Source organism: Miscanthus floridulus, chromosome 15, assembly GCF_019320115.1.
Source record: "Miscanthus floridulus cultivar M001 chromosome 15, ASM1932011v1, whole genome shotgun sequence".
In the NCBI taxonomy this organism is placed as follows: Eukaryota; Viridiplantae; Streptophyta; class Magnoliopsida; order Poales; family Poaceae; genus Miscanthus; species Miscanthus floridulus.
In genome coordinates, this window is record NC_089594.1 from 71,451,154 (window position 1) to 71,479,103 (window position 27,950).

Sequence of the window (27,950 nt, forward strand, 5' to 3'; positions counted from 1 at the left end):
TCTGCTGGTATTTAGCCGAGTGTAGTAGCGCGACGTCTCGGGCTTCCTCCAATTGATCGAGGGCGTCCTCTCGGGTGGTGCGGTTACTTTGTTCGTTATAGGCTTGTAGCCTTGGGGAACCATATTCCAAGTTAGTGGGAAGGATGGCCTCGGCCCCATAGACCAGGAAGAAAGGCGTGAACCCCGTGGCTCGGCTTGGAGTGTTCCTCAGGCTCCAGATGACCGATGGGAGTTCGGCGAGCCATTTCTTGCCAAACTTTTTCAACCGGTTGTAAATTCTTGGCTTGAGGCCTTGTAGGATCATGCCGTTGGCACGTTCTACTTGGCCGTTGGTCCTTGGGTGTCCTACGGCCGACCAGGCCACACGGATGTCGTGGTCATCGCAAAACATCAGGAACTTTTTGCCGGTCAACTGTGTCCCGTTGTCGGTGATGATGGTGTTAGGAACCCCAAACCTGTGGATAATGTTAGTGAAGAATAGCACTGCCTGCTCGGATTTGATTCGATTGATCAGACGAGCCTCGATCCATTTGGAGAACTTGTCGATTGATACCAGTAGATGGGTGTAGCCTCCGGGGGCCTTTTGTAGAGGCCTGACCATGTCGAGCCCCCATACGGCAAACGGCCACGTGATGGGGATGGTTTGGAGGGCCAGGGCCGAGAGATGTGTTCGTCGAGCATAGTACTGACATCCTTCGCAGGAGCATAATAGCTTGGTGGCGTCGGCAACCACCGTCGGCCAGTAAAACCCTTGGTGGAAAGCATTTCCTACGAGCGTCCGAGGCGCCGCATGGTGCCCACAGGCGCCTGCATGCAAGTCCCAAAGCAGGGCTCGGCCCACCTCGGTAGTGATACATCGTTGGAGGACACCTGAGGGACTTCGCCTGTACAATTCGTCATTGTGAGGACGTAAGTCTTGGCTCGGCGCGCAAGCCATCGTGCTTCGGTCCTGTCGCCAGGAAGCTCCCCCCAATCAAGCCAATCGAGGAACGGGATTCGCCAATCCTCGTCCTGGTCAATCTACAGAGGCTCGGTGTTGACTTCCATGACCTCGGGCTCGGTCGAGGGGGTCTCGGCAGTAGAGGGCGCATCGAGCTTCTCCGTGGTTTCCACAGGTGGGCCCTCCTCTGTTACCAAGGTGTAGTCAATGGAAGGTTTGTGGAGGTCTCTAGCAAAGACGTTCGGGGGGACCGGGGCCCGTGCTGAGGCCATCTTTGCTAGCTCGTCGGCAGCCTTGTTGTACTTCCGCGTGATGTGGTTTAGTTCGAGACCATCGAACTTGTCTTCTAGGCGACGTACCAACTTGCAGTAAGCCTCCATTTTGGGGTCGAGGCAATTTGACTCCTTCATCACTTGATCGACGATAAGCTGTGAGTCGCCCCGGACGTCGAGACGCCGTGCCCCAAGTTCGATGGTGACTTGTAAGCCGTTGATGAGGGCCTCGTACTCGGCCACGTTGTTGGAGGCGGCGAAGTGGAGCCACACCATGTAGCGCATGTGTACTCCGAGGGGCGAGATGAAGAGCAGACCTGCGCCTGCCCCGGTCTTCATCTGGGATCCGTCGAAGTACATGGTCCAGCACTCCGTCTGAATTTGAGCAGGTGGTAGTTGGGTGTCTGTCCACTCAGCCACGAAATCGGCCAAGACCTGAGACTTGATCGCTTTTCGAGGCGCAAAAGTCAAGGTTTCCCCCATAAGCTCGACGGCCCACTTGGCTATCCTGCCTGAGGCCTCCCGGTTATGAACTATCTCCCCCAAGGGGAAAGATGATACCACAGTCACTGGGTGAGACTCGAAGTAGTGACGCAATTTGCGCCAGGCCAGGACTATGGAGTAGACCAGCTTCTGGATGTGGGGGTAGCGTGCTTTGGTCTCGGAGAGCACCTCGCTGATGAAATAGATAGGTCGTTGGGTGGGAACGGCTACCTGCCCCCTCGTCCTCCTCGCCCGCCCTCGGCATCCCGAGCCCGACGTGAAAACACTCACGAGTGGGGTCGTAGGTGCCCTCGTCGTCGGAGTCAGAGTAGCCGAAGCAGTAGTCGCTTGCGGACCAAGAAACGGCGCATAGCTCCAGGGTCAGTGGAGTCCAGAGAAATCCACTCCGGGCCATGCCTCAGTCTTGCTCCGAGGAGTCGACGTGGGTGTCTAGGTCGAGAGCGAAGCACTGGCGGCGTCCCACGGTATCCTCGTGAGCAGCAGTGTAAGCGTAGGCATAAGAGGCGGCGGCATTTCTCAACCCAAAGGGGTATGGGGATGGTGCCGCCGCCGGGCTCTGCTCCACCAGAGTTGGGTTCTCAGGGAGTGGTGGAGCGAAGCTTGATGACTAGGCGTTGCCGTGTGCCACCAGCGTTTTTTCCTTGTCCAAGCTCAGGCTAGATAGGTCCCCAACCAGGGACCTTGCGCCAATAGCTGGTCATAGGATATCGGCGGGGAGCGGCGTGTCACCCTGGATTCGCGTAGCGTCGGGGTGATCTTGCTCGCATCGTGCCTGGCGAGCGTGGCGAGAGCGGCCGCCCGGGCGCCGCATGCGCCTGGGCTGCCAGTGCGTGACTTCATCGTCGGTTGGTGGGGCTTGAGGAGTGAGGAGTACCATGTCATACTCATGCCCTAGAGACATGAACTCTAGGCTCCCAAACCAAACCACCGTGCCGAGACGCAACGATCGTACGGGGTCTGCCATCCAGAACTTACTGGGATGATGAAACTGACATGCAGAGGCCCCTACCTAGGCGCGCCAACTTGTCAGTGTTTTCAGACTGGGGGGTCCTCAACCAACCAGTAAATGTGAACTGCGTGCCTCTAATCCCGGATAGGTAATGCAAAGAGACACAAGGTTTATACTGGTTCAGGCAATCGATGCCCTACATCCAGTCTGAGAGATCGATCTTGTATTCCTTGCATCGAAGTGCTTGTAGTAGGGGGTTACAAGCTAGGTGTGAGAGGGAGCTAGCCCCAGGTCTCGGCGAGGTGTCGTGTAGGCTGCTTGAGACGTTGCTCTCAGGCGGCTGGGAAGTGTGTGTGTTACAGGGTGTTATTCCTCTTCCCAAATGGCCCAAGTCCTCTCCTTTTATAGTTGAAGGGAGGACAAGGACAGTACATGTGCTAACTATACGGCAGTCATGCAAACAGAGGTGGCGCGTCCGAGCCCTGTGACGGCGTGGTCATCGGAGTGGTTCGTCCATGGAGCACTAGGGCGGCGTGCTGGTCACATCCGATCCTGTGCATCATGGGAGCTCCAGGACTGCCTTGGAGTGGGTGCGGCGGTGAACGTGCGAGCCGCTGTGGACTGACTGTGCACGAGGCCGAGGCTCGGATCGGTGCCGAGGCCGCACCAGCAGTGGGGGGTCTCGGCGGACACGAATCCTGAAATAGCCGAGGCCTTGGTGCATAGTGTCGAGGCCCTGAGAGAGCGGTTGATCTGGTGCGCTGGTTCGGAGGCGGTGATGACCCGAGCCAGGCTATTTGTGTAGTGTTGTTTTCGAGGCGGAGATCGTGGGGCACAGTGTAGTGCGGGCGCTGATCGTGGGCACAACGTCAGAATACAGTGACTGGTAATCTCCGTCGTGCCCTGTCTCAGCCGGTATGGCGCCGATGCGACCTCATGTCCCGTCGGCCATCCTGCGGTGTCGAGCCGTTGTCCGGCTGAGATTGCGGAAGTGGTTGACATATTAATGGGACATGACGTGCTGTTGGGAAGACCGGCCGAGGCGGGGGCGATGGGCTATGGATAAGCTGGCCTCGCGCGAGACGGAGAACAAGGCCTCGCGCGAGACGGAGAATAAGGCCTCGCGCGAGGCGGAGATTGCGTCTCCTTGCCGAGGCCTTCCGCAAGAGGTCTCGCGCGAGGCGGAGCTACTTGCCGAGGCCTTCCGTAAAAGGCCTCGCGCGAGGCGGAGATTGCGTCAGGACGCCGAGACCTCCTGTGCGAGGCTCGAGGCGAGGCAGAGAGCCTGGTGGGCTCGGACGTGGCCGGTGAGGAGCCCATGGCTTACCTCCTAGCTTTGTTTTTTTATGGGACTTAAGTGACCCTTTTGATGTTCGCTTGGGGTACCCCGTTCTACGGTACCCGACACCTGGTGGATGCGAATTTGCACGGCGAAGCGGATCTTGGGGAGGTTGAAAGAGTTTGCAAGGTTGTGTGCTGGTGCATTCAGGAAAGCGAGCTTGATCGGCCGGCCATGGCCGAGGTGGTGCAGTTTCTTGAGGGACTCTCTGAGGTCGACGTGCCTCCTGGTGCCAAGGCTGCTCAATACTTTCACGGGAGGGTCGCCGGCGCCTGTGTACTATCTCGATTCAGGAGAACTTGTCGTTTCAGACAAGCAAAGTGAATAATATTATTTGCCTGGAGGTAGTAACATTTAGTTGCATGCATGCACCTCAACATATTATTAAGAAAACTTTCAGCCATTCAGAGGAAGATTGTGGTTTGTATCCTATCCTATGTATACATAATATTAAACAGGAAAAGTTTCTTGTCTGTCTCTCCCTGACTAAGTCCTCTGTGTCTCGTTCGTATGTCCGGACACATATGATCCGTGGTGATATTTCTCTCTTTTTGTCTTCGTTCATGAAAGTAGTGGCTGGCAGGAGCTGTGTTCTGTGCAGCGTGTATTAATCATTGTTCGTCTAAATAGTTGTTTAGCACTATTTAGATATCGTTTAAACTCTATACAATGATGCGTCGCAGTCGTTTCCATTTAAGTGGTTATTTATTCCATTTAAATGACTATTTCCCTCGTTTAGTATGTCCATTTGTTGAAACAATGGCTAAACGGCCGGTGAATGATTGTTTATTATTTAAAAAACACTAGTCTTAATAAAGAAGAAGATCACAACAATTCAGAAAAAACAAGAAAAAAATGGCTTTGATGGCACAGGAGAGAGAGAGAGAGAGCATCCCAGAGGTTCAATACAATTGCATTTATAGTCGAAAATTTGGCAAAGGGACGCATAAAAACCTAAAGCTTGCTAATGCAGGTACAATTCTATCTCACGTTTCCTAGGTGTCAGTCGCCCTAAATTATGGCTTCTGTTCAGGCGAAGTTTTGACTAAATGTGAACACAAACTAGTAAACCAATAACAATAGATTGTAGGTGTTGGATGTTAATCTAGTGGCTGCTAGCCATTGTCTGAAAATAAGTTATATTTCAGGCATATGAAATATAGCAGATCACATTCTATATATACTTGAATTTCTGAAGCAAGTCAGCTTCACAGAGAAACCCCCTTCTCTTCTATAAGTTCACTTCTCACTTCCCAGAGTACCGATCAACAAACACACAGCAAAATTAACTCTGCTCCCAGTTGCCATGCATGCATGGTAGTGCACTTGCTCTCGATCAAACATTGACAGGATCAATGAAAGCCAACATGATGACCTAAATTGATCGATGACGAGACTTGACGATGTAGTGAGGGATCTGGGATGGAAGTTCAGGGGGCTAAAAGCTCATCTTTAACCTCCAACCTCTCCTTCTTAAAGCAACCATGGCAAAAAAATCTTGGAGGTGCTCTAGGGGGCTCCGTGAGATTAGTGGTGGTAGGGGGGCTTGAGCCCCCTCCCCTCCCCTCCCCCTCTCCCCCGCCCCACCGCTAGATCCGTCCCTATGATGACGGATGATGGACAGGTACCCGCAGGAGAAGACCAGCCTGACCGCCTGTCACAACCATGAAGCCAAGGACCTTTAGGAGCGCTCCAACGCTTCGCCGCGATCTAGGACCCCACCCTTGCACTTTTAGCCGCCGCTATATATATCCAATAGACATTGCTATAACTATGTATATAGACATATTGTATATCTAAGTGCGTAGCAAAAGCTATGTATCTAAAAAAACAAAACGTCTTATAATTTGGAATGGATGGAGGGAGTATATTTTATAATGCTAGTGGTGAATAATTTTGTGGTAAATTAAGCTAGACTATCTACATGATAGTATTAGTTTTTTTAAACAAAATAGATCAAATTCCTATTATCATATGTGAAGGTTATAGTATTATAGTTTATATAATAGATAGCCGGGTGTTTTTATTTTTAATAGGTTTTTTAAGATTTGTCTATTTTTAGCAGTCTCGTTAGAATTTTTTTAGAAAAAAGAAATAGTTTCTATCCCCTGGTTAAACACATAGACTAGTTTCTGTTATGAAGATTTTTCTATTATGTAGATGCTACAAAATGGAAACCAAAGATAACAAAAATTAAGTAAAAATTAAAGTGAGCAAAGTATATGAGGAAATTATTTCCTTGACCTAAAAAAGTGTTGCTTAGTTTCTTGGTCTTTTTTCTCGAACTTGCTTATTTGGTCCTAAGACGAATTTCCTTTGATTTCTTGGCCCTTCCATTAGTTTAATGGGTTAACGGTGTTAAGCTCTACGCGAAATGACTATTTTACCCCTGGCACCGAAGGCTACCGTTCACAAGCCTTTCACGCTGCCTCTACTAATAATTTCCCAAAATAAGGTACAATATAAGCAAGTTCGAGAGAAAAAAAGGACCAAAAAACTTAGCAACATTTTTTTAGGGCCAAGAAAATAATTTCCTCAAAGTATATTAGTAATCTCATCAGAATTAATATGGATACTCCAAGAGAAGCCACCAATTAGCAATAGCAAGATGCCTGCAAGTTATCTTTCTTGTGGTTCTACTGAGTTCCTGCATATATTATCCCTAATTCCCTATGCGGACACAACGGACCTTTTTTTTAATTGGAAATCGACCTTTTTTGGATGGGACAAAAGCGGACACAATCGTTTGAATGCACTCGGACGTATTTGATGGGACCTGGCCCATGTAGATCCGGCCCTAGGAAAATTAGACACCTGACCTAAGGGGTGACTAGGCCGAGAAGCTCATCTACGCTAAATCGCTAATGACTTATGGCCCGGCCCGCCGCTGCCTTGCCGTGCTGGGCTGGGCGCTGTTGTGACAGACAGAGCTCGTCGATTTTTGCTGTGGCCTGGACGCGGAGCTGCTGGAGTTGCTCTACCCGTTGACCCGAGGCACAATTCGGATAGTCAAAGCTTTGACTTATGGTACGTTCAGGGGCAGGAGAGCCAAAGTGACTTCAAAAATGTTTCCAGTTCGAAAAGTTGGTGGAGATTTTTACTGATCTCACGTACATCCATCCAAGCAGCCAAAACGTGGTGAAAAATCTACTCCACCGCAAAACTTCAAACAGCGTGTCGGTTTCACGACCTCAGTTGTTTTGTCGCCGGTGGAATTAAGGTAGTAGTAAACAACACCGCCTGATGCAAGATCTCAACTGACAGCTACAGGCTACAGCTACGCCAAGCGCACCCAGGTAATTAAACTTAGCTAGGCCATTTAGCCCCATTTTGAACTTACAGCATGTTTGATACGCGTGACTATAGTTACTAGAAGAAAACACAAAAAGTTTGAATAAGATGAATAGTCAAAAAAAAAAAGAAGTCTGAAAGTCAAAACCGTCACTTATTTTGGGACGGGGGAAAGAGGAAGTACATCTCAGCTTCAATTAATCAATTTTTATTGGATTTGGCTCAAAAAACAGTTTTACTGGTAGGGTAGGATCTGTTTTTATAAACGTCAAAACAACTTCTCCCGTAGACAACCATAAAATGACTAAAATATCCTCTCTCTCTCTCTCTCTCTCTTTTCTTTTTTTTTCTTATCACTAACCTTATCTGCTAACCCACTCGCCACCATTTGACTGCATAGCCATTCTTCTCCGAACGGCCAATGCCTCCTTCCATGCGCCACCCACGTCGTCGCCATGTGCCACTGGCCCCACCACGCGCGACCTAGCCTCACAAACGCAAGCCCCATCCGCCACCGACGCACGCCATCACCCACCCCCCGCCACGCGCCCCCACCCGCAACAACTGCGCGGCCCACCTGCAACCGCCGCACAGCGCCCACCCGACACCGCCCCCACCCCCCCACACACACACACTTTCCGCTGAGCGTCACGCCACGCCATGCCCCCCCCCCCCTCCTCTTCCGCCTATCCACTGTCGTCGTGCCTCGTTTGGCTGTCCCGCCCACCAGCAACTCCGCCCAGCTAGGGGCAAAAGAGCCCATGGCCACACTCATCCCCACCAGTGCCTGAAGAAGCTAGGTCAAGCTGGTTTTTCCAGCTTCACCGGTGGCCCTTCAACTGTGAGAAGCAGTTTTCAAAGTCACCGTTTGGTAGGAAAAGCTAGAAAACACCTTTGTGAAGCTGTCCCAAATTAATTCCTACCAAACGGGGGCCTTAGTGTGGTGGGAGTGCAACTTGCATTGCACTTGCCTATTGACAGTTGACTTGTCTAGTGTCATCTTTTCTCCCTCTATCAAAGAAAAAAGTACAGAAAAAACGTCAGATGGATACGTGTACTCATTTTTACTCCTTCGCGACGGAAAAAAATCGTGCACACACCAGCGAGAGAGTACACTAATGGGAACTCGAATATTTCTGTGTGTGCAAAAATCTACGGAAACATTCGAATATCCATAGAAAAATATTTTTCTGACGGTGTACCGTCAAAAAATAACACACAGAAATAGAATGGCAGAAAAATCGAATTTTTCTGTGGGTTCACCGTCAGAAACAATTTTCTATGGGTCTCACACACACAGAAAAACACATGTTTTTTTTCTGTCGGTCTAGGTGAACTCACAGAAAAATTCATTTTGCCCAGATTAAAAATAATATTTCTGTGTAGCCAGCCTCACAGGAAAAAAGAGTTAAACACCCAAAAAAATTATTTTAAAATAGTAGCAACAGCATATTAAAATATATATTTTCCATACAGTAATTTCTGTGCATGACCAACAAGGTTTCATTCAAATAATACACAAATCAGTAGTTCATCATGAATGGAGTCAACACTTATGTCAAAAATAGAATCAGTCTGATCTATCAGCACATATATCATATATACAGATATGATATCTGGTCATCTACATGTTCAACATGAATATTATAATGAATTCATAGATATGGATATCTGGTCATATACAGAGGAGGAACCAGGCACCAAAGCAGAAGGGCTCCCACCACCTCCAGCTAGTGGCGGCACCACAGCACGGTGGACTAGGCACTGGGCAGCATTGGCAGCGTGAGGGCGCAGGCCGCAGGGGCATCGTGGTGTCGGGGGCTGAGGGGTGCCGCTGCTGGGATTGATTCCGTGGAAGGAGGCGTCATGGTCGTGTCCTCGTGTGAGGCTCTCAAGGTCAGGGGAGGCAGCGGGGAAGGAGAAAGAAACTGCTTCACCTTCCACTCCATCTCTACCTGTGAGAATATTACAAGGGCACTAATTAGTGGGGTCAAGCAGGTGGTCTGACCGTTCCATTGGTATGCATTATTATCTATTGCGCAGATTTTTTCTAGAGTTTCTAATTCAAACATTTGACTGGTGACAGACAGGGAGCCAAATGTCTAAGATCCACTTATGTGGTCAGTAAAGATAACCTAGTCCATAGCAAATAATTTGTATGCCTCTGATGAAAGCTTGTCACTCAGAATCAAAGTTTCAGTTTAAATATATAAATTGCTTATCTAATGCCAGCTAATCAAGAACATCTTATTTGGCGAAAATGTTAAATGCCATAGCCATACCTTGGGAGTCGACAGCGAGAGAACATCTTATTTGGCATCCCAACAGAAGTAACATAAAAGCTAGCATCAATGCTGGACTGTTGCATCAATGAAACAAAGCGCGTAAGTGGAGAGCAAACAGAGAAGAATGGAAGACAGGAATACTCAGAAGAAATCTGGCATGGTTCACAACTGGATTTCTGGAAGCAAGATGGAATGGTACAACCAATTGTAAACTGCTTCACCTTGCACTCCATCTCTACCTGTAAGAACAGTCAAATGAAATCATGGTGACAAATTCAATAGAAATAGTAAGGCTATTTGGTTAATCTAGATTCCACTCAATACATATTATTATCCATCGTCTTAATATGAAACTATTTTTTCTTATTCAACCAATATGATGAACCCGCTAGCAAATGAAAGAATCAAATAATTAACTGTTGTTGTGAAAGAAACTGTCAATCAGCACTCCATCACCAGTGCTAACAAATATACCATTATAGGGTATCAGTTACTAAAATTCAAAGACATATTCTTTTTCCTCCCAGCTAGGCATAATCATTTTCCTCCCAGCTAGGCATTTGTACAAACAGTTGGTGCACTGACCTACTATAGTCCTCTTATCAGTTTCATATATTTATATTTTTGGAGCAAAAACTATTTAAGTTAACCAAGCAGAACATAGTATATCGTATATTTATTCAAGTGAGCAACTAACCACAGCACATGGAAAAAGAAATCAAGCTTACCCTTCGATGCAAGTTGCTCGTTCAAACCGGTATACTTGCTCTGCTCTACCTGAAAATTTATAAGGGAAAATAGGATTACTATATAAGTTAAATTAAACATTATTAATTATACATATACATACTGTTAATTCTTGTGACAGTAGTGCATGCAAACTACACTTGGAGAATAAGAAGTCCTAGACTGGTTAACAATAAGATTGTAAGGAATACTGAGTACTATGAAGAAACACTTATTAGTTCACCAACGTGTATCTTGACATATCACGTTGAAGGGAAAAAAAGGATAGCTTGATAAATTTATCAGTCAATTCCTTCTCTTCAGAAGGTAAACATTGATTTTTCCACAGATGCTTATATAAAAGTAGTTGTAGACACTAAAATTGCTCATGAATAATTGATCAAACAGAAAAGAGGGCCGGATCCGGCCAGGTGAAGAAGGAGGAGGGGAGGGGCACCCGCCGGGGAAGAAGAAGGGGGAGGGGCCGCCGGCGGGAGAGAAGAAGGGGGAGGGGAGGGCCGCCGCCGGCCACCACCACCACCACAGCCACCAGCTAGATCCGGGAGAGGGAGGGCTGGATCCGGCCGGGTGAAGAAGGGGGAGGGGAGGGGCGCCCGGCGGGGAAGAAGAAGGGAGAGGGGAAGGGGCGCCGACGGGGGAGAAGAAGCGGGAGGGGAGGGTCGCCGCCACCACCACGCCCCGTCGCCGCCGCCCACCACCACCACCATAGCCACCGGCCGGATCCGGGAGAGGGAGGGCCGGATCCGGCAGGGTGAAGAAGGGGGGGAGGGGCACCCGCCGAGGAAGAAGAAAGGGGAGGGGAGGGGCGCCGGCGGGGGATAAGAAAGGGGGAGGGGAGGGCCGCCGCCACCACCACGCCCGGCCGTCGGCCACCACCACCACCACCGCAGCCACCAGCCGGATCCGGGAGAGGGAGGGCCGGATCCGGCCGGGTGAAGAAGGGGGAGGGGAGGGGCACCCGCCGGGGAAGAAGAAGGGGGAGGGGAGGGGTGCCCGCCGGGGAAGAAGAAGGGAGAGGAGAGGGGCGCCAACGGGGGAGAAGAAGGGGGAGGGGAGGGTCACCGCCACCACCACGCCCCGCCGCCGCCCACCACCACCACCACAGCCACCGGTAGGATCCAGGAGAGGGAGGGCCAGATCCGGCCGGGTGAAGAAGGAGGAGGGGAGGGGCACTCATCGGGGAAGAAGAAGGGGAGGGGAGGGGAGCCAAAGGGGGAGAAGAAAGGGGGAGGGGAGGGCCGCCGCCACCACCACGCCCCGCCGCTGGCCACCACCACCACCGCAGCCACCAGTCGGATCCAGGAGAGGGAGGGCCGGATCCGGCCGGGTGAAGAAGGGGGAGGGGAGGGGCACCCGCCTGGGAGGGGCACCGGCGGGGGAGAAGAAGGGGGAGGGTACGGATCTGCTCGGTTGGCGGCGGCGGCGACGGATCCGGATGCGGCCCCGCCTCGTCCTCGCGCCACCGGTGAGGGAGGGAGAGCGCGGCCGCCGGCGTGGAGGTGGTGGCGCCGGATCCAGCCGCCTGGGGGCGCGCTCGCCATGGATTTGGCCTCATCTGGGGGTAAAGGAGAGGGGTCGCGCCCGCCGCATCGATGAAGAGGGAGAGGGAGGAGGGGAGGAGCCCCCGCGCTGAGTCGCAGAGGGAGGGGCGCGGCGCTAAGTCGTGAGGCGCTGAAAGGAGAGAGTGAGGGAGGGGGCGCGGTCTAGTGCGTGCATGAGAGGGTGTTTGGGGGGGCGGCCGGCTGGTTAGGGTTAGGATTTTTCTGTGCGTGCATATATTTTTTTCTGTGTGTTTTTAAAGAACCGACAGAATAAATTGCATTTTTCTGTGAGTGCTGATTTTTTCGTGTGTATATTGTCACACAATTTTTCTGTGGGTTTTCGTATTTTTCTGTCGGGATATTTTGGAACCGATAGAATAATCGTAATTTTTCTATGCGTATCGAAAAAACGCACAGAAAAATTCATCACCCACGAAACAATTCAAGTTCCCAGCAGTGGTAGGTGCAAATCCTACTGATCTCACGTACGTCCACGCGCCAAGCGTGGTGAAAAAAATCTACTCAACTCACACAATCCACCGCAAAGGCTGCGTTCGCAAGTCTGGAAAAACCAGACTAGCCGGCTGCTCCTCCTCACAGGTGCACTGTTCATCGATCAACCGCTACAATATTTCTCTCACACAAACAGTCAATTTCAGACCAGCGAACGGGGACAAAATCTCCAAACAGCCTGTCAGTTTCACGACCTCAGTTCCTTTTGTCGCTGCTGGGATTTTATGCTAGTAATTGCTAAACTGCACCACCTGATGTGCGATCTCGCACTTGACAGCTACTCCGCACATCCACACAGCAGCGCGAGATGGCACCATCCAGGTCAATTTAGCTAGCTAGGCCATTTGGCCCCAATTTTACCCTCTCTTACTTAGTCTTGGCTATCACGCGCGCTATGTTTTAACACGCACGTCACTACGTCACCCCTTATTTTTACCTGCTCAAAAGCGACCACTTTCTTAACAACACCATGATTACCCACTCACACACACACACACGCACAATCCCTAATGAATCACCTTTAATAATAATTTAATTCATCAGAGTTAAAACACACACACACACACACAAGACCCTTCGAGAGAGCGGAAAGCAAGAACAACGACAGTCACTCGGTCGGTCACTTGGGCTTGCCGGATAAAACAGACGGTAGTCGCACGTCTGGAAACCGGATCGGAGGGGCGCCTGCGCGCCCCGGCCCTATGCTGTCTCGGCACGTTATGGCCAGGCAAGCCTTTGAATTCTCAGAGATTCGGGGGGACAAACTGGCCTCGTTACAAGAATAAATGCTTCAGTGTTTTCACGAGATATTCCGCGGAAGAAAGTGACCGAGGTACGTGAAATGCTTCCGACGACTTTTCACCTACGACACGACAGCCCACGGAAATCTAGTTAGTGTTTGTTCGGTCAATAAACGTAAGGCATTTTACTACGAGGAGGACTGCCATGTTATTTCCTGTTTCATCACATCGTCAATTGTTACAAGGGTAAGGCTTGGTTCATTGCGTCTGGACGGACGGACCGACCCTACGCACGTGACGTCAAAAAAAAGAGAGGGGCGCACTGTTACAATCATGCGGGCCCATGCCCATTCTTTCTGTGGGACAGTGCATTAGAGCGTGTGCAGTCACTTGTTCGGGGTGCATGCGGCATGTGGGGAATTGTGCATGCGCGTGACCATAGAGAGAGGATTGTCTCTCTGCTACATTTGCTGCTGACTGGACCAGCGGGCTAGACCCATAGCCGCACGCGCCCAGGGCCGTAAGCCTCCTGTCACGCCTACCCTCTGTTGCCTAGCGCCTAGGCTTGCTGCTGCTTGTCGTCCTGCTCTTTTCTCTCTGTGTGTTGTCTGTGCCCAGGCCAAGCTGCCCCTGCCCATGTTGCCTGCTGCGTTGCTGCTTTGGCCGACCGGTTTAGCCAGCAGGGCCGGCTAGGCCGCTTGCTTGTTTGTGAGTGGAGCGCGGGCCCACATCTACATGCGCCATTTGTAACTTCCGAGATGGTTGACCGTTTGCAGCTGAGTGTTGGCCCAAAATTTTCTACCACTCCATGGCATCGAGCTCCGTGTATTTCATGCATTTCAGATATATGTTTCATCTGGATGTTGAATGTGTTTCATCTAGATGTTGCATATATTACATGGACTACATGTATGTTGCAATTGTATGTTTTAAATGTTTCATCTGTTTTAGATGTATGTTGCAAGTGTTTTATCTGTATGTTGCATATGTTGCAATTGTATGTTTCAAAATTTTCATCTGTTTTAAACATATGTTGCAAGTGTTTTATCTAGATATTGCATATGTTACAGTAAGCTATACACTTATGTTGCAAGTGTATGTTTCAAATATTTCACCTATTTCAGACGTATGTTGCAGTGAGTGCTTCATATTGCAAGTGTTTTCATTAGCAGGCCCAGTATGTTTCATGCGTTTAAAATGTATGTTTCATATGTTTTATTTGAATGTTGTATGTGTTTTATCTGAATGTTGTAAAAGTAGATCTGATGTTGCAAAAGTAGATATGGCACCCAATTGCATGCACATCCACGGGCGCGCAGCACAGAAGCTAAGCGAGGGGCACAACAGCATGCGGGGCATGGGCATGGGCTTGCGTGCCTATGTGCAACAGCATGTGGGAGCGAGCGGGCAGGCCCACAGTTGCATCCGCATGCGGGACAGGCGAGGCAGGTGCAACATGCGGTCAAACCCAGCAGCATACAGGGTGGGCACAACCGGCGGAGTATGCGCGGACGTACGGGCACTAGCCACACCCTTGTTACAAGATCACCATCACTCTTAAAAGTATTTTAGATGATTGTAATATAGTATTATAACTAATACTACTTTTGGACCTCGGACACGCACGTGATTCAACCAATCGTGGAGCCTGACCTTTCGTTTTTCAGGAACTATTAAAATACACCATGCTTATACGATAGAGTGTTTTTTTTCCTTCTTTCAAACAAAACCACGGATTCCATATTCCCAACCATGACCGACCATAAGAAAAGAGTCCTTAGATCCTTTGTTCGATCTAAGGCCAGTTTCATCTCATTGTTTCTAAGATACGACACTAATGGAAACTGAGTATGAAACAAGCATTCTCAATGTACAGTTTCGTCATTTCACTGTTTCATAGACTAGCTAGCTGCAGCATTTAATTCCTACATTTTGTTGTGATCAAGTATGTCATGTGAACTCTGTAGCCATTTATATTATATATAATAGTAGCATACTAGAATTTGTCACATGGCAAATTAACACTGTAAATGAAAATATTTTAATTATCTTCAATATTCATAGGATATGAAATGGACACATTTCAGAGCTATTTAACATTGTAAATGAAGCTTTCACACGTGAACACATTTCAGAGCTATTTCCACCACTGCATTATTCACATTTAGAGAGCTATTTTCACACCGCGTGATTCGCATTCAGATAGCTGTTATCCAATGGCAGAGTTTACATTCAGTGAGGCAGGCAGAATGCAGACATCAATCATATATTCAGTGAGGCAAACTCAGATGGAGGTAACATCGTGTACCCTTGTGCTGCTGACCATATTGAGCCTGTTCGCTGGTTGGTTTTTGGGCTGATAAGTCCGGCTGGTGCTGGTTTATTGTGAGAGAAAAACACTGTTGGCTGACTGATAAGCCCTGGCTGAAACCAACAAACGAACATGCTGATTATTGATGACTCGGTTCGAAATGTTTAGAGCTAGCTGCAGAGTGACAACTTGAAGTCGGTGCTCCTATACTTTGTTACTCCATCCGCGCAAAAAAAATTACAAGGGAACATACAGTACACACTACGCGAGTAGAAACGTGTTGCACCCATGCGTTGCTCCCGTACGTGTACGTCCCCGTCTGTCGCATCATGCATGTTCTGTTGGTGCGGCGTGTCTCCACCTCCAATCTCTCGGCAGTCAGGGTCGTCGTGCAATGCAAGGACGACCATGACTTGAAACGAGGTGTCACGACGATGGTACTGTATATACGTGCCATTAATTCTGCGAGTGGGTACTGAGGTCACCAGGATTCACGTGCGTTGCGTGCGTGGTCGTCACGGGAGCGCGACAGGAGGATCGGAGGAGCCCGTAACCATAAGCGCCGCCGGCCGGGCTCCGGGGGGCTCCACGACGCGCGCGGCCGTGCATGCGCCGTACGACTGACGACGACGAGGCTGGCACCACCGTTCGGTTGCGATCGATCGTTCCCAAAACAGAGAGTTTTATTTGAAATAAATGCGCATGCGCATGCGCTGACGAATTTGCGTCGGAGATTTGGAAAGGAAAATATGCTTTGCCTCTCTCTCTCTCTCGCTCGCTCTTTGAAACATCTCTCTCGCCCGAGCTAGAGAGCACGCACAAGTGCTCTACTGCAGAGTGGCAGTCAGTCCACAGCCTCAGGAGTCAGGTCTCCACGACGCTGGCTGGACGCACCGCGAGGGCCGAGATCTGCGCGGGGCCCACGGCCGCGGAGAAGCCGCCACGTGCACGCCAGCACACGCGCGCGTCGCTGGCCCGTGGGGGCCAGCCACTTGCACTTTCCTCTTGACAGTTGACTGGTCTACTAGCTCTGTCCTTCCTCGTGTAATCTCTCCTCTCTCTCTCTCTCTCTTTCTGTAAATAAACACTTAAAAACAAAAGTACAGAAAAAAAAAACTTCGGGTGAACTCATGTACAGTACGTAGGTAGCAAATTCGTGAGCTCATTTCTACCACTCCGCCAACGAGAGTAAAGTAGTAGTACGTAGGTAGAGATTTTTACTGATCTCGCGTACGTCCACGCGCCAAACGTGGTGAAAAGATCTACTAAACTCAACCAATCCACGGGCAAAATTCCGAACATCAAGTCGATTTCACGACCTCAGTTCTTTTGTCGCCGCTGGAATTTTATGCTAATTGCTAAACTACACCACCTGATGCGCGATCTCACTTGACAACTACTCCAGGTCAATTTACCTAGGCCATTCAGCCCCATTTTAACCTCTCTCTTATTACAGTATTGGCCATCACGCTATGCTTTTGCACGCACACACGTCACCCTTTCTTTTTACCTGCTCAAAAGCGACCACTTCCATAACACCACCATGATTACTCTCACTCACTCACCCACTCACACTGTCTTTGATGAACCACCGTTAATATATGATGATTGAATCCAAAGTACAAAAGAAAAAAAAAAGGCAAGACCCTTCGAGAGAGCCGGCAGGCAGGAACAGCCACAGTCACTCGGTCGGTCACTTAGTTTGCCGGATAAAACAGACGGTAGGCACAGACCTGGAAACCGGATCGGAGGTGCGCCGGCGCCCAGGTCCTACCCTGTCTCGGCACGCTGGGGCCAACCAAGCCGTTGAATTGAGACTTGCTAGCGTCCGCATGCCCAATCCGGGACACTGGCATCGGACGGTGCTCCTGAAGCCACGCCTGACGCGACATCCTGCTCCAGAGGCCACGCGGACCCACACATGCGCGGGGACCATCCCGAGCCCGCTCCATTTCATATGCTCGCATGCACGCAGCACACCACCAGCAGCCACGTGATGCGGTGATCGTGACCCACGGCGGTGCAATAGCAGCATCATGTGCTTTGTCGAGATTTACTTTTAAAACATTAAAAAAACATCTACAACATATTCTGAAATAGATAAAATATTTGAAACATACGTCTGAAACATACGTGTATACACATAGCAACATGTGCAACACCAGATCTAATTTTGAAACATCCAGATGCAACACTTGCAACATATAAAAGAAGAATGAAACACTTGCAAAAAAACACTTGAAACCATAGCAAAACATACACAACTTCCAGACGCAATACTTGCAACATATGTGTAAAACATATGCAACATCTAGATGAACATATTTGCAGCCTATGAAACATTGGGAACAAACGCTTGCAAATTACATGTACAGACCATTGCAACAAATGCAACATCCCGATCTACTTTTGTAATATACCTCTGAAACATCAAAAACATTTAAAATGTACGCTTGCAAGTTGCAACATGCGCTTTCAGCGCAACATCTCTTTGCTGCTTGGGAGAAATAGAGGTTCGTCGTCGTGTGAAGTTCAACGGTCTAGAGCTCGCCGGTGGCGCAGAGCGATCGGCCAGGGGGGGCGCGATAGCCGTCGTGTGCAGCGGACGTAGTGGAGCTGCCCCTCCATTTCTTTGAGCCCAGCGATGGAGCTTTGCGTTGTCGGCGGACCGGCTAAGGGACACCGCAGCCATGAAGCGGACCGGGCAGGGGGCAGCTGCGGACTGGCCAAGGGGCGCGATGGGGCGGCGACTGGAGCGGAGCCGCTCTCCGTTTCTTCAAGCCCGGCTATGGAGCTTCGCGTCGTCGGCGGACCAGGTAGGGGACAGCGCAGCGTTGGATTCATGTACCAAATTCGTGAACTCGTTTTCACCCCTCCGCGCGCGCGATGAAAAATCGTGCACTCACAGAAGAGAGTAAAGTGGGTTGAAATCTCTACTGATCTCATGTACATCCAAGCGCCAAAACGTGGTGAAAATTTTACTCCACCGCAAAACTTCAAACAGCGTATCGGTTTGACGACCTCAGTTCTTTTGTCGCCGCTAGAATTTATATGCTAAAATAAACTACACCACCTGATCCCGCTATCTCACTTGACGGCTACCGCTACGGCATGCAGCGCGAGATGCATGGCAGGCACCATCCAGGTCAATTCAGCTAGCTAGGCCATTTAGCCCCATTTTAACCTTTCCTAGTTTTGGCCATCACGCTATGCTTTTACACGCACGTCAGCCCTTATTTTTACCACCTCCAAAGCGACCACTTTCTTAACAACGCCATGATTACTCACTCACTCACAACAAAATCTCCGATGAACCATCTTTATAATAATTTAATTCTAAGTTATGGAGCACCCCCCTCCCACACACACACACCCCCGCTCCTCCTCCCCACGACTCAGTCCCAATAGAAACAGAAATGCTATACAACACACTAAATAAAGAGCTTGCTCGACTGGTATTAAAATCGGCTAAAACTATTTTATTACGAGAGAAAAATACTCTAGCTGATAAGCCGACCAATAAATTCAAACGAACGTGCCCAAAAGCGCAAAGAGAGGAGGTAGCATTACCTCCTGCAGTAACCGTCAGCTAACTGATGTTGCTCTCGTCAGTTCCATTTCCATCTGTGCTGGACGCCCCGGATTTGCCTTCCAGGCGTCTACGCTTTCCCATCTGACCGTGCAGCACACGAAACGAAATATCCGTCACTTTCTATGAACAAGATTAGCGACAAGATTGACCCTGAATGACTGAATCCCATCGCCAAAGGGACGGGCACCAAGAAATTGAACTCACTGACTGACGCCACTATAAGAGCGGAGAGAAATGGGCAGAAACAAAAAGAAAGCAGCCAAGCAGGTGGAGTGGCGCTGTAACAATTCGCCACAACTAGCCTCCTCCCTCTGACCCTTCCCTCCCTCCCCCTTCTTGCATGCCAATCGCCTCCAAGCTCGTCTACTTCCAGCGCCGCCCCTCGCCGGCGCCGCCGGACGACCCGGGCCCCGAGCCGCCGGACCCCCGACGCCGACCCTGCCGCGACCACCGCCGCCGCCGGAGCTCCCTCTTCTCCCACCACAAGCCGGTGCGTACCCAAGAACACGCTTGCCGTTTCGTTTCCTCTGACTTCCTGCCGTTTGTTTGCTAATATAAAGCCGCGACCTTTTGCGGTTTTCCGAGTGAATAAACGGGGGGCTCTTCTAGTTTTCTTCATAGATTCGAACTTCGGGCTTCCAGCATAGCTAGAACTTGGAGCATGGTGTGGAACTGTGGATTACTGTTCCCCGTGTCTAGGTGAGCCCGAAAGTTTTGATTTTTGACACCGAGAAATGGTGAGTTATCGAGTTAGCAGGGTGCAGACTGCATGCGTAACGGAGAAAAAAAAGTTGATGTTTTCTTGGAGGGTAACCTCTGGTGGAGATTTGGTCTTCTGAGCTCCTGATGGATGTAGATGTCTACTGTACACTCTGTGGTTAAATAGGACTGCTATGAAATCCCAGGTTGAAATCACGCTGTCGGTTTGGTTAGAATTAGTCGACAGAGATGGACGATGGTGTGTAGATGATATGTGCTTTGCAGTATGATCTTCGTTTTCCTTTGCTTAAATGTTTGGGTCACGCAAATTTGAGAAATTGTTTCGCAGTAGTAATTCGGTTTCCATGAAGGCCTAGTCTCCTTGTTCTTCAGGAACATTGAGGAGCCCATCAGCGTCCTGGAATATTCGGCAGTGCTTGCTTGAAAGTTACTAGCTCATAGTCTTTCTCGAACTAGGCAGAGTATTTTAGTAAATCTAGCAGGCAGAGAATACCAGAATAGTTTTATTAAAAGAGGATATTACACCAATCTAAGATAGTAATCTGAATGAATAACGTCGATAGTTGTCCCCAACAGATAATCTCTGACATGGATGATTTGTAGGCTCAAAATATTAGGCCAAAAAAAAAATTATGTGGGCATGTACTATTGGTAACTTCAATGGGCAAATTTCCTTATATGTTCCCTTCATCTACATTTGTGAAGAAAGCTACCATTTATTTAGTTAGTGTCATGATGACAGGCATTTGTTTGCTCCATCTTTTTCCTTTGAAAATGATACTTAGAGCTTTAGCGACTTAGAAATAATTGTATTGAATCTAGCCACAGGCATTAGCAAATTAATTGCTGGTCCCCATATCAGCCTATGGCAAACAGGTTATCTTCTCTTTATTGTCGTCAGGTGGCTACTATTTCTCCATTCGTAAAAAACAGGTGGCTACTATTTCTTATGCATCAATTCATGTTTTCTTTGCAATGAGCTAGTTTCTTGGTGACACTAATAAGTCACCAAACAATCACACATGAACACTCTGCCCGCAGGAGATTAAGTACCATGTGTTGGCTACAATCTTGCAAATATGCTACATGACCAATTAAGGCACAAATTAGAGCATTTTGTATTTTTCCATGTCCTTTAAAGGCAGTATAAAATCATATTTAGTGATTACACATATTTTCTTCTAACAACCACTATGTAAAACCAGGGTCAGGAACATATTCCAGGACACCAAAGGGATGCCGCTACGAAGCCTCTGGGATCAGTTGGAAACATAGGAGAGCATGCAGCCGGCATGTCCTCCAGCACAAGACTTCACCGCAGCATATCAGACCATGGTCGGCTTCCTGACGCCGTTCAGCAGGCCAGGGAAAGGCTTCTTCAGAGGCTCAACAGTGTGGACCTGTCAGGAAGAAGGTCCGCGTAATCGACTCTTAGCATGTCGTCCTTCCTGCACATAATCTGACAATATACTGAATGTACATTTTCACTGCAGGCAAAAGACATGGCCCTCGGAATCATTCTGGGCTGGACTAACTCGCCCTGCTAACGCCGGTGTGTCCACCTCTTCAGACAACATACTGGGCAGTCTAACCAATTGCTTCCAGCCCGGTGAACCCGTCACAGCCAGCAAGGCTGAAGAAGGCACCGTCATCACTAACACAGATGAGTGTATGCCCATCACAGTGTTCCCCAAACCCGTCTCCGAGCTGCAGGAAGCAGAAGACAGTGAAGCCGTGGGAGGAGCTTCTCCAGCTGAGTGCTCCATATGCCTGGAGAGGTGCGGTGACTCAGGCGACGGGCTCATCCAGCTGCGCTGCAGGCATATCTTCCACTCGGCCTGCCTGGAGCGGTGGCTGCGGTCCCGCGCCGACTGCCCCTACTGCCGTGCCACCGTGCGAGTTTGCTCCTAACAGCAGAATGATGAAACTGAATGACAAAATGACAAAGTGAGAATGACAAGTGAGAATGACAACGTGTCCAAGGCTGCAGACTACGGTTTAGTGAACCCTCCTGTCTGAGGCTTAACCATGTCGCTGCTCACCCCTTGTTGTAACTACTAGTATATGGTTTTCCCTTATCCGTTGAGGTAGTACTGAACTTTGCGGCTTCAGCAATTCAGTGTGGTATATGTATATGTGTATCTATGCTGACTGGCTGCTGTGTATAACTGGATATTTTGCATCTGTGGATACCGTCAGAGAAGCAATAAGCTGGCTAATGTTACGCTTCATAATTGCGTTCCATGGAAGGTCACTTCTGTTGCAGTGCGGTTGTTGACTTGTGCTCTACTACGTTGTTGTCATGCACGCCTACAGTTCTGTGGTGATGCAGGATCTGGTTCTGGAGAAGATGCCTGCATACAGTTTGGTCCGGAAAAGGCAGAATCGGTTTCAGGAACAGATTCGATGCCCGAGGAGTATCGGTGAGCGAAGCACGGCCGTGGTGGTTCACCTGTGCTTATCTTCTCTTGTAGTCCTGTTGCGTTGTTACCAGTCACGTGATACGTGATGACCTCACCCACCAGGCCGCCACGGTTGGAGCTGCCGTTCTGGGTAGAAGCATGGGAGGCATGGAGCCATGGACGGAGAGCTCCCCTTTGGACTGGAGTTGCCGGCCAGAATAGGAGGCCGCCCGGCAAGCCGAGCGGGAGAGTCATATGGGCCAAGCCCTAGAATCGGGCCTAATTGAATGTGGGCCATTTGTTGCCGGAGTCCGAGAGACGAAGGACCCCGTTAGACACGGAAGGCCCAAGCCCACAGACTAAAGCTCGGCACCACATTGCAGCTGGGCCTCTCCTTCCATTCGCGTTGCGGTTTCCATCCACATTTCCGCCGCCATGGACGAAGATGCGACGACGGGCAACTCGGCCGCCGCCGAGACATTCGATCCGGTGAGTTTATCGCCCGAACCACGACCGACCCCTCTGTCCTCGGATTTTTCCCTCGGCTAAAACTCTTGTTATCTGACAATTTGTGGTCATTTATCTGAATCTGATGATGACGCGCTGCTGGGATTTGAGCAGGAACTGATTCACGCCATCTTCAAGCTGGTGTGGCGGCGGCGAGCGGAGAAGGGCGGCGGCAACGAGGTCATCGACGTGGAGGTGATTCATTTTCAGACTTTTTTTTTACCGCCCCTTTCCCCTTCTACTGACCAGTGTGCTTTATTTTCTAATAATAATCGTCAGCCTGCTCCAGAGACCTCGAGGAGAAATCGGAGTACAACTGGTAAGCGAGTCTGTTTCTTCTTTACTGGAGCTAGCGGCATGAAATGGCTTCTAGGAAGTGCATGTGTTGGTGCAGTTAAATGACGTCAGTTTGCAAAGAACCTGTTAGCCAATGTTTCCCCGATCTCTCATGTGTAAGGTGTTTGGTTTGAGTAAGGACTCCGTGCTAAATGAGCTGATGCATGGTAAGTCAATCCCTCGAATTTAGTAGAATGACTTCATTCCTCATACTAGTACTAATCATTAGCTTGTGAGAAACGATATGATGATGGATCAACTCATTCCATTCTAGAAACCAAACAAGAAAGTGAGAAGTGAAAAGATGATGGACCGACCCATTCCTTAAACCAATCACCCTATTAGTGTCAATGCTGATAAAGCAAAATTGGTGCTTAAACTTTTATGTCCTATGTGCATAGCTATTTTAGTGTTGGCAGCCAGTAAGGCTAAGGCAGTAACATATGCCCATCAGACAAATTTTGTGGGTAAAAGTTCTTTTCAAAATTACCAAGGGGTCTGCATAAATCCAATTCTAAGCAGGTTTATGTATGGCAAGCCACACACTTAACTGGTTTGATCACATATTGATCAACCAGTCTTCCATTTGTTTTGATTAGTAGTTGTAACAGTAAGCACTTATCTTCTTCACCTAGCACACACAAATAATTTCAGCTTAGCACCTGTTTTCTGTCGAAGTAGATGGCTTCTAGCCTTCTACACCTTGAGTGTTAACTATATTGCTACATTACATGTAATGTCATCTTATTTGACAATAGCTGGATGAAATGGGTAAGACAATTTGATATTGTTTGTCACGAGTTGACTTGTGTAACTGCACTTACATGCCTCAAGTGCAGAGCACTGTTAGGTAATGTAGGATGTCTCATGTGTTACTTGGGGGCACATAGTTGAACAACGGTTGCAAGAAGGCCGTGCCAGACACCATAGTCGATCAGAGAAGATTTTTATTTGCTTTGTTATCAAGTTTTAGCTAGGTTTGTTTGTTAGGTTTGGAACTTGGTTTATCAAACAAGCTCACAAGCACATCGTTTGTTGGCTTGGATGGATTGTAATAATCAGCGCTATATATGAGGAATGACTGAACTGGGAAATCAAGCTTGAAAAGAGCTACCTCCTTTCCCTGTCTCTTTCACCCTGTGTTCCATCTAACGCAGCTCAGGGGTTTGAGCTGTTTCTCCACCCCATCCCAGAACATTTTGACTAGTTTTTTTTTTTTTTAATAATCTTGTCCTTCTATTCTTTTGTCTAGATTGGAACTAGATGGTGTAAGGGTCCCAGATAGTATGTTAAAACCTGCTTTTAACTTTGGTATTTCTTTGATTTTTTATGTTTAAGTGGCTTAATTCTGCTGGTGACTGGGGTAAGAGTATCAGTACAATGAAACTTGGTGAACAAATGGTTTACTTTAATGAAAAATGCTGACTGGTTTTCTGTTTCTATAAGAGATGAAGAATTGGCACTAGAAAGAGTTCGAAAGATGTATTTGACTCGATTGTTGTCACCCTTTGATTTATAGTGGACAATATAGGGTTCAAAGTAACTTCTCTGAGTGTGTTATTCATTATATGCTGACATGTTATGTTCACCTGGCAGCCAATGCAAGTGCTCTTAAAGTCAGCTGCGAGCTTCTTCGCATATTTGTTACAGGTTTGCACCTCTGAAAAATGCTGCACCTCTGAAAACTATTTATGCTGTGGAAGCAATTCCATTTCTGGATTTTAACTGATTTCTCTTATAGAGGCTATTCAGCGCTCTGCTTTTATTGCTGAAGCGGAGGATGGTACTGTCATCGAGCCCACCCACCTAGAGCGTGTGTTGCCACAGCTGCTATTGGACTTTTGAGGTACCCCTTAGAGCCTCCAAATCCATTTACCTGGTTGAATGCATTTGTCTAAGCCTATGAACACACGCAGCTTCTACATCAGCTAAACTTGGAAAGCAAAAGGCTAGATTTCATCATACACATGATATTTTTCTTGTTTGCTGTAACACGGACTCTGAACTGATAACTGTTTATACTGGCATGTAGCCCTGTTCATGGTTCGCCAAAATCGGCTACCTGCCCGCACCTAAACCTCGATGGAACCATAACACGGATTGAATTGGTTCGCGTGTCCAAACCGAGTAAGCATGGGTCGATCCGTTGGTTTGCCGTTTCAACTTGATAAACCCAGAATCAGATGCAAGGAATGATGAAAAGGAAAAGAAGAAGAGGCAATTCAGCCTGTTCGGCTGGTACACAAGACTACTGTGTACTAGTTTGTTTCGGCTGGTTTTGATTGATTCAATAGTGTTATGGGAGAGAGAATAAGCTGAAACAAGCTAAGACAAGCCGAACATGGCGGCAAAGATGTCGCGTGAGGCCACGGTCGCTGCAGCTAAAAAGCAGCTGCTACTACCATCTGCCGCTGCTAGTACAGTGTTTCACTGAGACAATAACAGCAGCAGCTGCAGCAGCTAGTAAAACAGCTGTGCCAAACACCCTAGAAGCTGAACCTGATACCATTGTTACTTATGAATATATCCACCCATTGTTGTTGTAATTCTATAAACTTGTTGGAATTACGAAGCACATACGGTCACTTGTAGTTATCGTGTTCCTACGGTGTTTGACACAACCTAAAACACAGCAGAGTCGTCATAAAAATATTGATATATTAAAATCTAATAATATAATAGTAGTACTAGTAATAATAATAAACAATATATATTCTATATCTACATATCTATAATATTAAAGTGTAAAAAAAGTTTGGATCATCGTGTCTAACTTTCTCACTAGTCTGTCCTTTGCGCTCCTCTTTTGTCCTTTGGATTCCTGTTCCCGCGCTCTCACCCTTTGAATCATGCGTCCTTTGCGCTCCTCTTTTGTCCCTTGGGTTCGTCTTCCTGCGCTCTCACCCTTTGGATCATCATCTCGCTCTCACTCTTATTTTTTTTAAAAGTTTGGAGATACAAAATCTTTATCGGCGTCACACCACTAGTGTCATGGAATGTGAGCCCCTGCGCTCACCTGCTTTAAGCTTGGTGTCACATCGCTTGTGTCATGGCTTGGTCATCTGAGCCTTAGCTCTTACTCTAAGTTTAGAGCTGCAAAGCCTTCATTGTTTTCACCTCACTCGTGTCGTGGCTTGGCTACCTGAGCATGTACATTTTGTGGCGCGTGTACAAACATGTGGCTCGCCATCCATCTTTCTTAAACTTACAAAAGATGCACACAATAGCTACCTACTTAACGGTCAATTTCCCGTATGAGATTAATCCTTAAATATATTTGATTTAAAGTTGGGCTAAACCTAATTAAATTTAACAAAAATAGCTAGCAAATTATAGGTACAAACACCACACAACAAATTATATGCCCCATTGTAACGAATGGGTATATTTGGTTCGTAATAGTAATGGTTATTGTCGTTGCTATTCTAAACTTGTCCGAACCACGAAGCGCCAACAGTCACTTGTAGTTTTCTTCTTATATAAAAAAAATTAAAGACGCTGGTTTTTGTCGACAGCGCAGCACTGATCCAAGCATGAATGAACAGATATATCCTTTTTTTTTTTGGAAGAGACAGGAGGGGATTTTAGGCCCCTACTGAGAATATATCAAAAAGGATTTGAAAGTACAAAAACAAATATAAAGGGGACAGCTTAGGCTGTGGAAAAAGCTAAAGGTAGGGCTAAAGAAGCAACCTAGGGGACTAGAAAGGAGATCCCATATTTATTTATATCATATATCAAGAAACGACACCTCTTCTTTTTATTTCCTTATGATAAATGACAGGATTTTCACGGTCTCTTAGATTTAGGGCGCATGCAAAGTTTTGCTGCAGCGGCAAGTTGGCCAAGCTCTCTCGCAATCCTCGCTCGTCGCATAACAATTGTCTTGTGAACAGCAGTAGCAAACAGCTTCAGATATTGCACCCTTTTCGCAGGTCTGTTTCTGGCATGGGCACAAATCAACAACATTCCGAGCTGCATGCACATAAGGGCATTCGCTTAAACAATTAGGTAAAGCAAACCCAACTTTACAGTACTTTAAGGTTGTTTCTCTGTTTCTCGAACTGGACACTTGGGAACCATTTATATTTACTGAAAACTACTTCCTTCAAGCAATATATTTAGAAAAACTAAAATATCTTATAATTTAAAATAGAGGGAGTAATAAGTAATTTTATCCGAATGCGCCTGATCGTATGATGTGTACTTACAGTGTGTAGGAATCATGAAACATCCTAGGATCAGCATCAAGAACAGGACCACCTTGCTTCCTTCCATTGTAATTTTCACCATATAAGGAGTTTCTCCAGATCAGAGATTAATGTATGTATATGTGTTTGACTACCGAATGCTTGCAGCAAGGTTTTTATATATATATATATATATATATATATATATATGTGTGTGTGTGTGTGTGTGTGTGTGTGTGTGTGTGTGTGTGTGTGTGTGTGTGTGTGTGTGTGAAAGATAACTATCTATATCTAGCAAGAAGTGATAATAGTTAGCTGCTAATTGCTAATAGGTCATAACTAATAACTAGCTGGTTTGGTCAAAACGGGTTTAACTAATAGTTTTTAGCTAATTGTTAGCTAATACCTAACTAATAACTATCTTACTAGCTGGACCAAACCGGCTAGTTATTAGTTAGGTATTAGCTAACAATTAGCTAAAAACTATTAGCTAAACCCGTTTTGATCTAGAGGAGCTAATTATTACACAGCTAACTAGCTATTAGTTGCTTGGATCCAAATAGGACCTATATTGGGTCAAATTAAGGTTCCATTTGGATCTATTAGCTACTAATAGTTAGCTAGCTAATAATTCACAGCTAATACTCCCTCTGTCCTAATATATAAGGCGTAACCATTTTTTATTCGTGACACATAGTATAAGGCGTGCTCTGTGTAGATGCACATACATCGATGCAGTAGTACTAGTGTAGATAGAGATAATTAAATACG

The 27,950-nt window shown here is 47.7% G+C and overlaps 2 protein-coding genes across 4 annotated transcripts; both read left to right on the forward strand.

Annotated features, from left to right (window-relative positions):
* The first annotated feature begins 19,261 nt into the window (after positions 1 to 19,261).
* Positions 19,262 to 21,889, forward strand: LOC136508943 (probable E3 ubiquitin-protein ligase RHY1A). Its single transcript, XM_066503721.1, has 3 exons — positions 19,262 to 19,514; positions 20,950 to 21,158; positions 21,238 to 21,889. Exons 1-3 carry the CDS (start codon positions 19,365 to 19,367, stop codon positions 21,653 to 21,655), a joined length of 777 nt encoding a protein of 258 aa, XP_066359818.1. The 5' UTR covers positions 19,262 to 19,364; the 3' UTR covers positions 21,656 to 21,889.
* Positions 21,890 to 22,035: 146 nt separating this feature from the next.
* On the forward strand, positions 22,036 to 26,972 carry LOC136508944 (protein MHF2 homolog). 3 transcript variants are annotated; one of them, XM_066503723.1, is made up of 6 exons: positions 22,036 to 22,635; positions 22,768 to 22,848; positions 22,933 to 22,972; positions 24,586 to 24,639; positions 24,731 to 24,835; positions 26,925 to 26,972. In XM_066503723.1, exons 1-5 carry the CDS (start codon positions 22,582 to 22,584, stop codon positions 24,832 to 24,834), a joined length of 333 nt encoding a protein of 110 aa, XP_066359820.1. In that variant the 5' UTR covers positions 22,036 to 22,581; the 3' UTR covers position 24,835; positions 26,925 to 26,972. The 3 variants fall into 3 exon arrangements, with proteins under 3 accessions (XP_066359820.1, XP_066359821.1, XP_066359819.1); XM_066503724.1 differs by lacking the exon at positions 26,925 to 26,972 and adding an exon at positions 24,906 to 25,553; XM_066503722.1 differs by lacking the exon at positions 26,925 to 26,972 and adding an exon at positions 25,022 to 25,553.
* Positions 26,973 to 27,950: the final 978 nt, after the last annotated feature.

Coding starts and splice junctions, on each gene's coding strand:
- LOC136508943 (XM_066503721.1), top strand. CDS start 19,365: ATGCCAATCGCCTCCAAGCTCGTCTACTTCCAGCGCCGCCCCTCGCCG. Junction 19,515..20,949: donor TCTTCTCCCACCACAAGCCG/GTGCGTACCCAA, acceptor ATGTAAAACCAG/GGTCAGGAACATATTCCAGG. Junction 21,159..21,237: donor GTGGACCTGTCAGGAAGAAG/GTCCGCGTAATC, acceptor TTTTCACTGCAG/GCAAAAGACATGGCCCTCGG.
- LOC136508944 (XM_066503723.1), top strand. CDS start 22,582: ATGGACGAAGATGCGACGACGGGCAACTCGGCCGCCGCCGAGACATTC. Junction 22,636..22,767: donor CCGCCGAGACATTCGATCCG/GTGAGTTTATCG, acceptor GGATTTGAGCAG/GAACTGATTCACGCCATCTT. Junction 22,973..24,585: donor GAGAAATCGGAGTACAACTG/GTAAGCGAGTCT, acceptor TTCACCTGGCAG/CCAATGCAAGTGCTCTTAAA.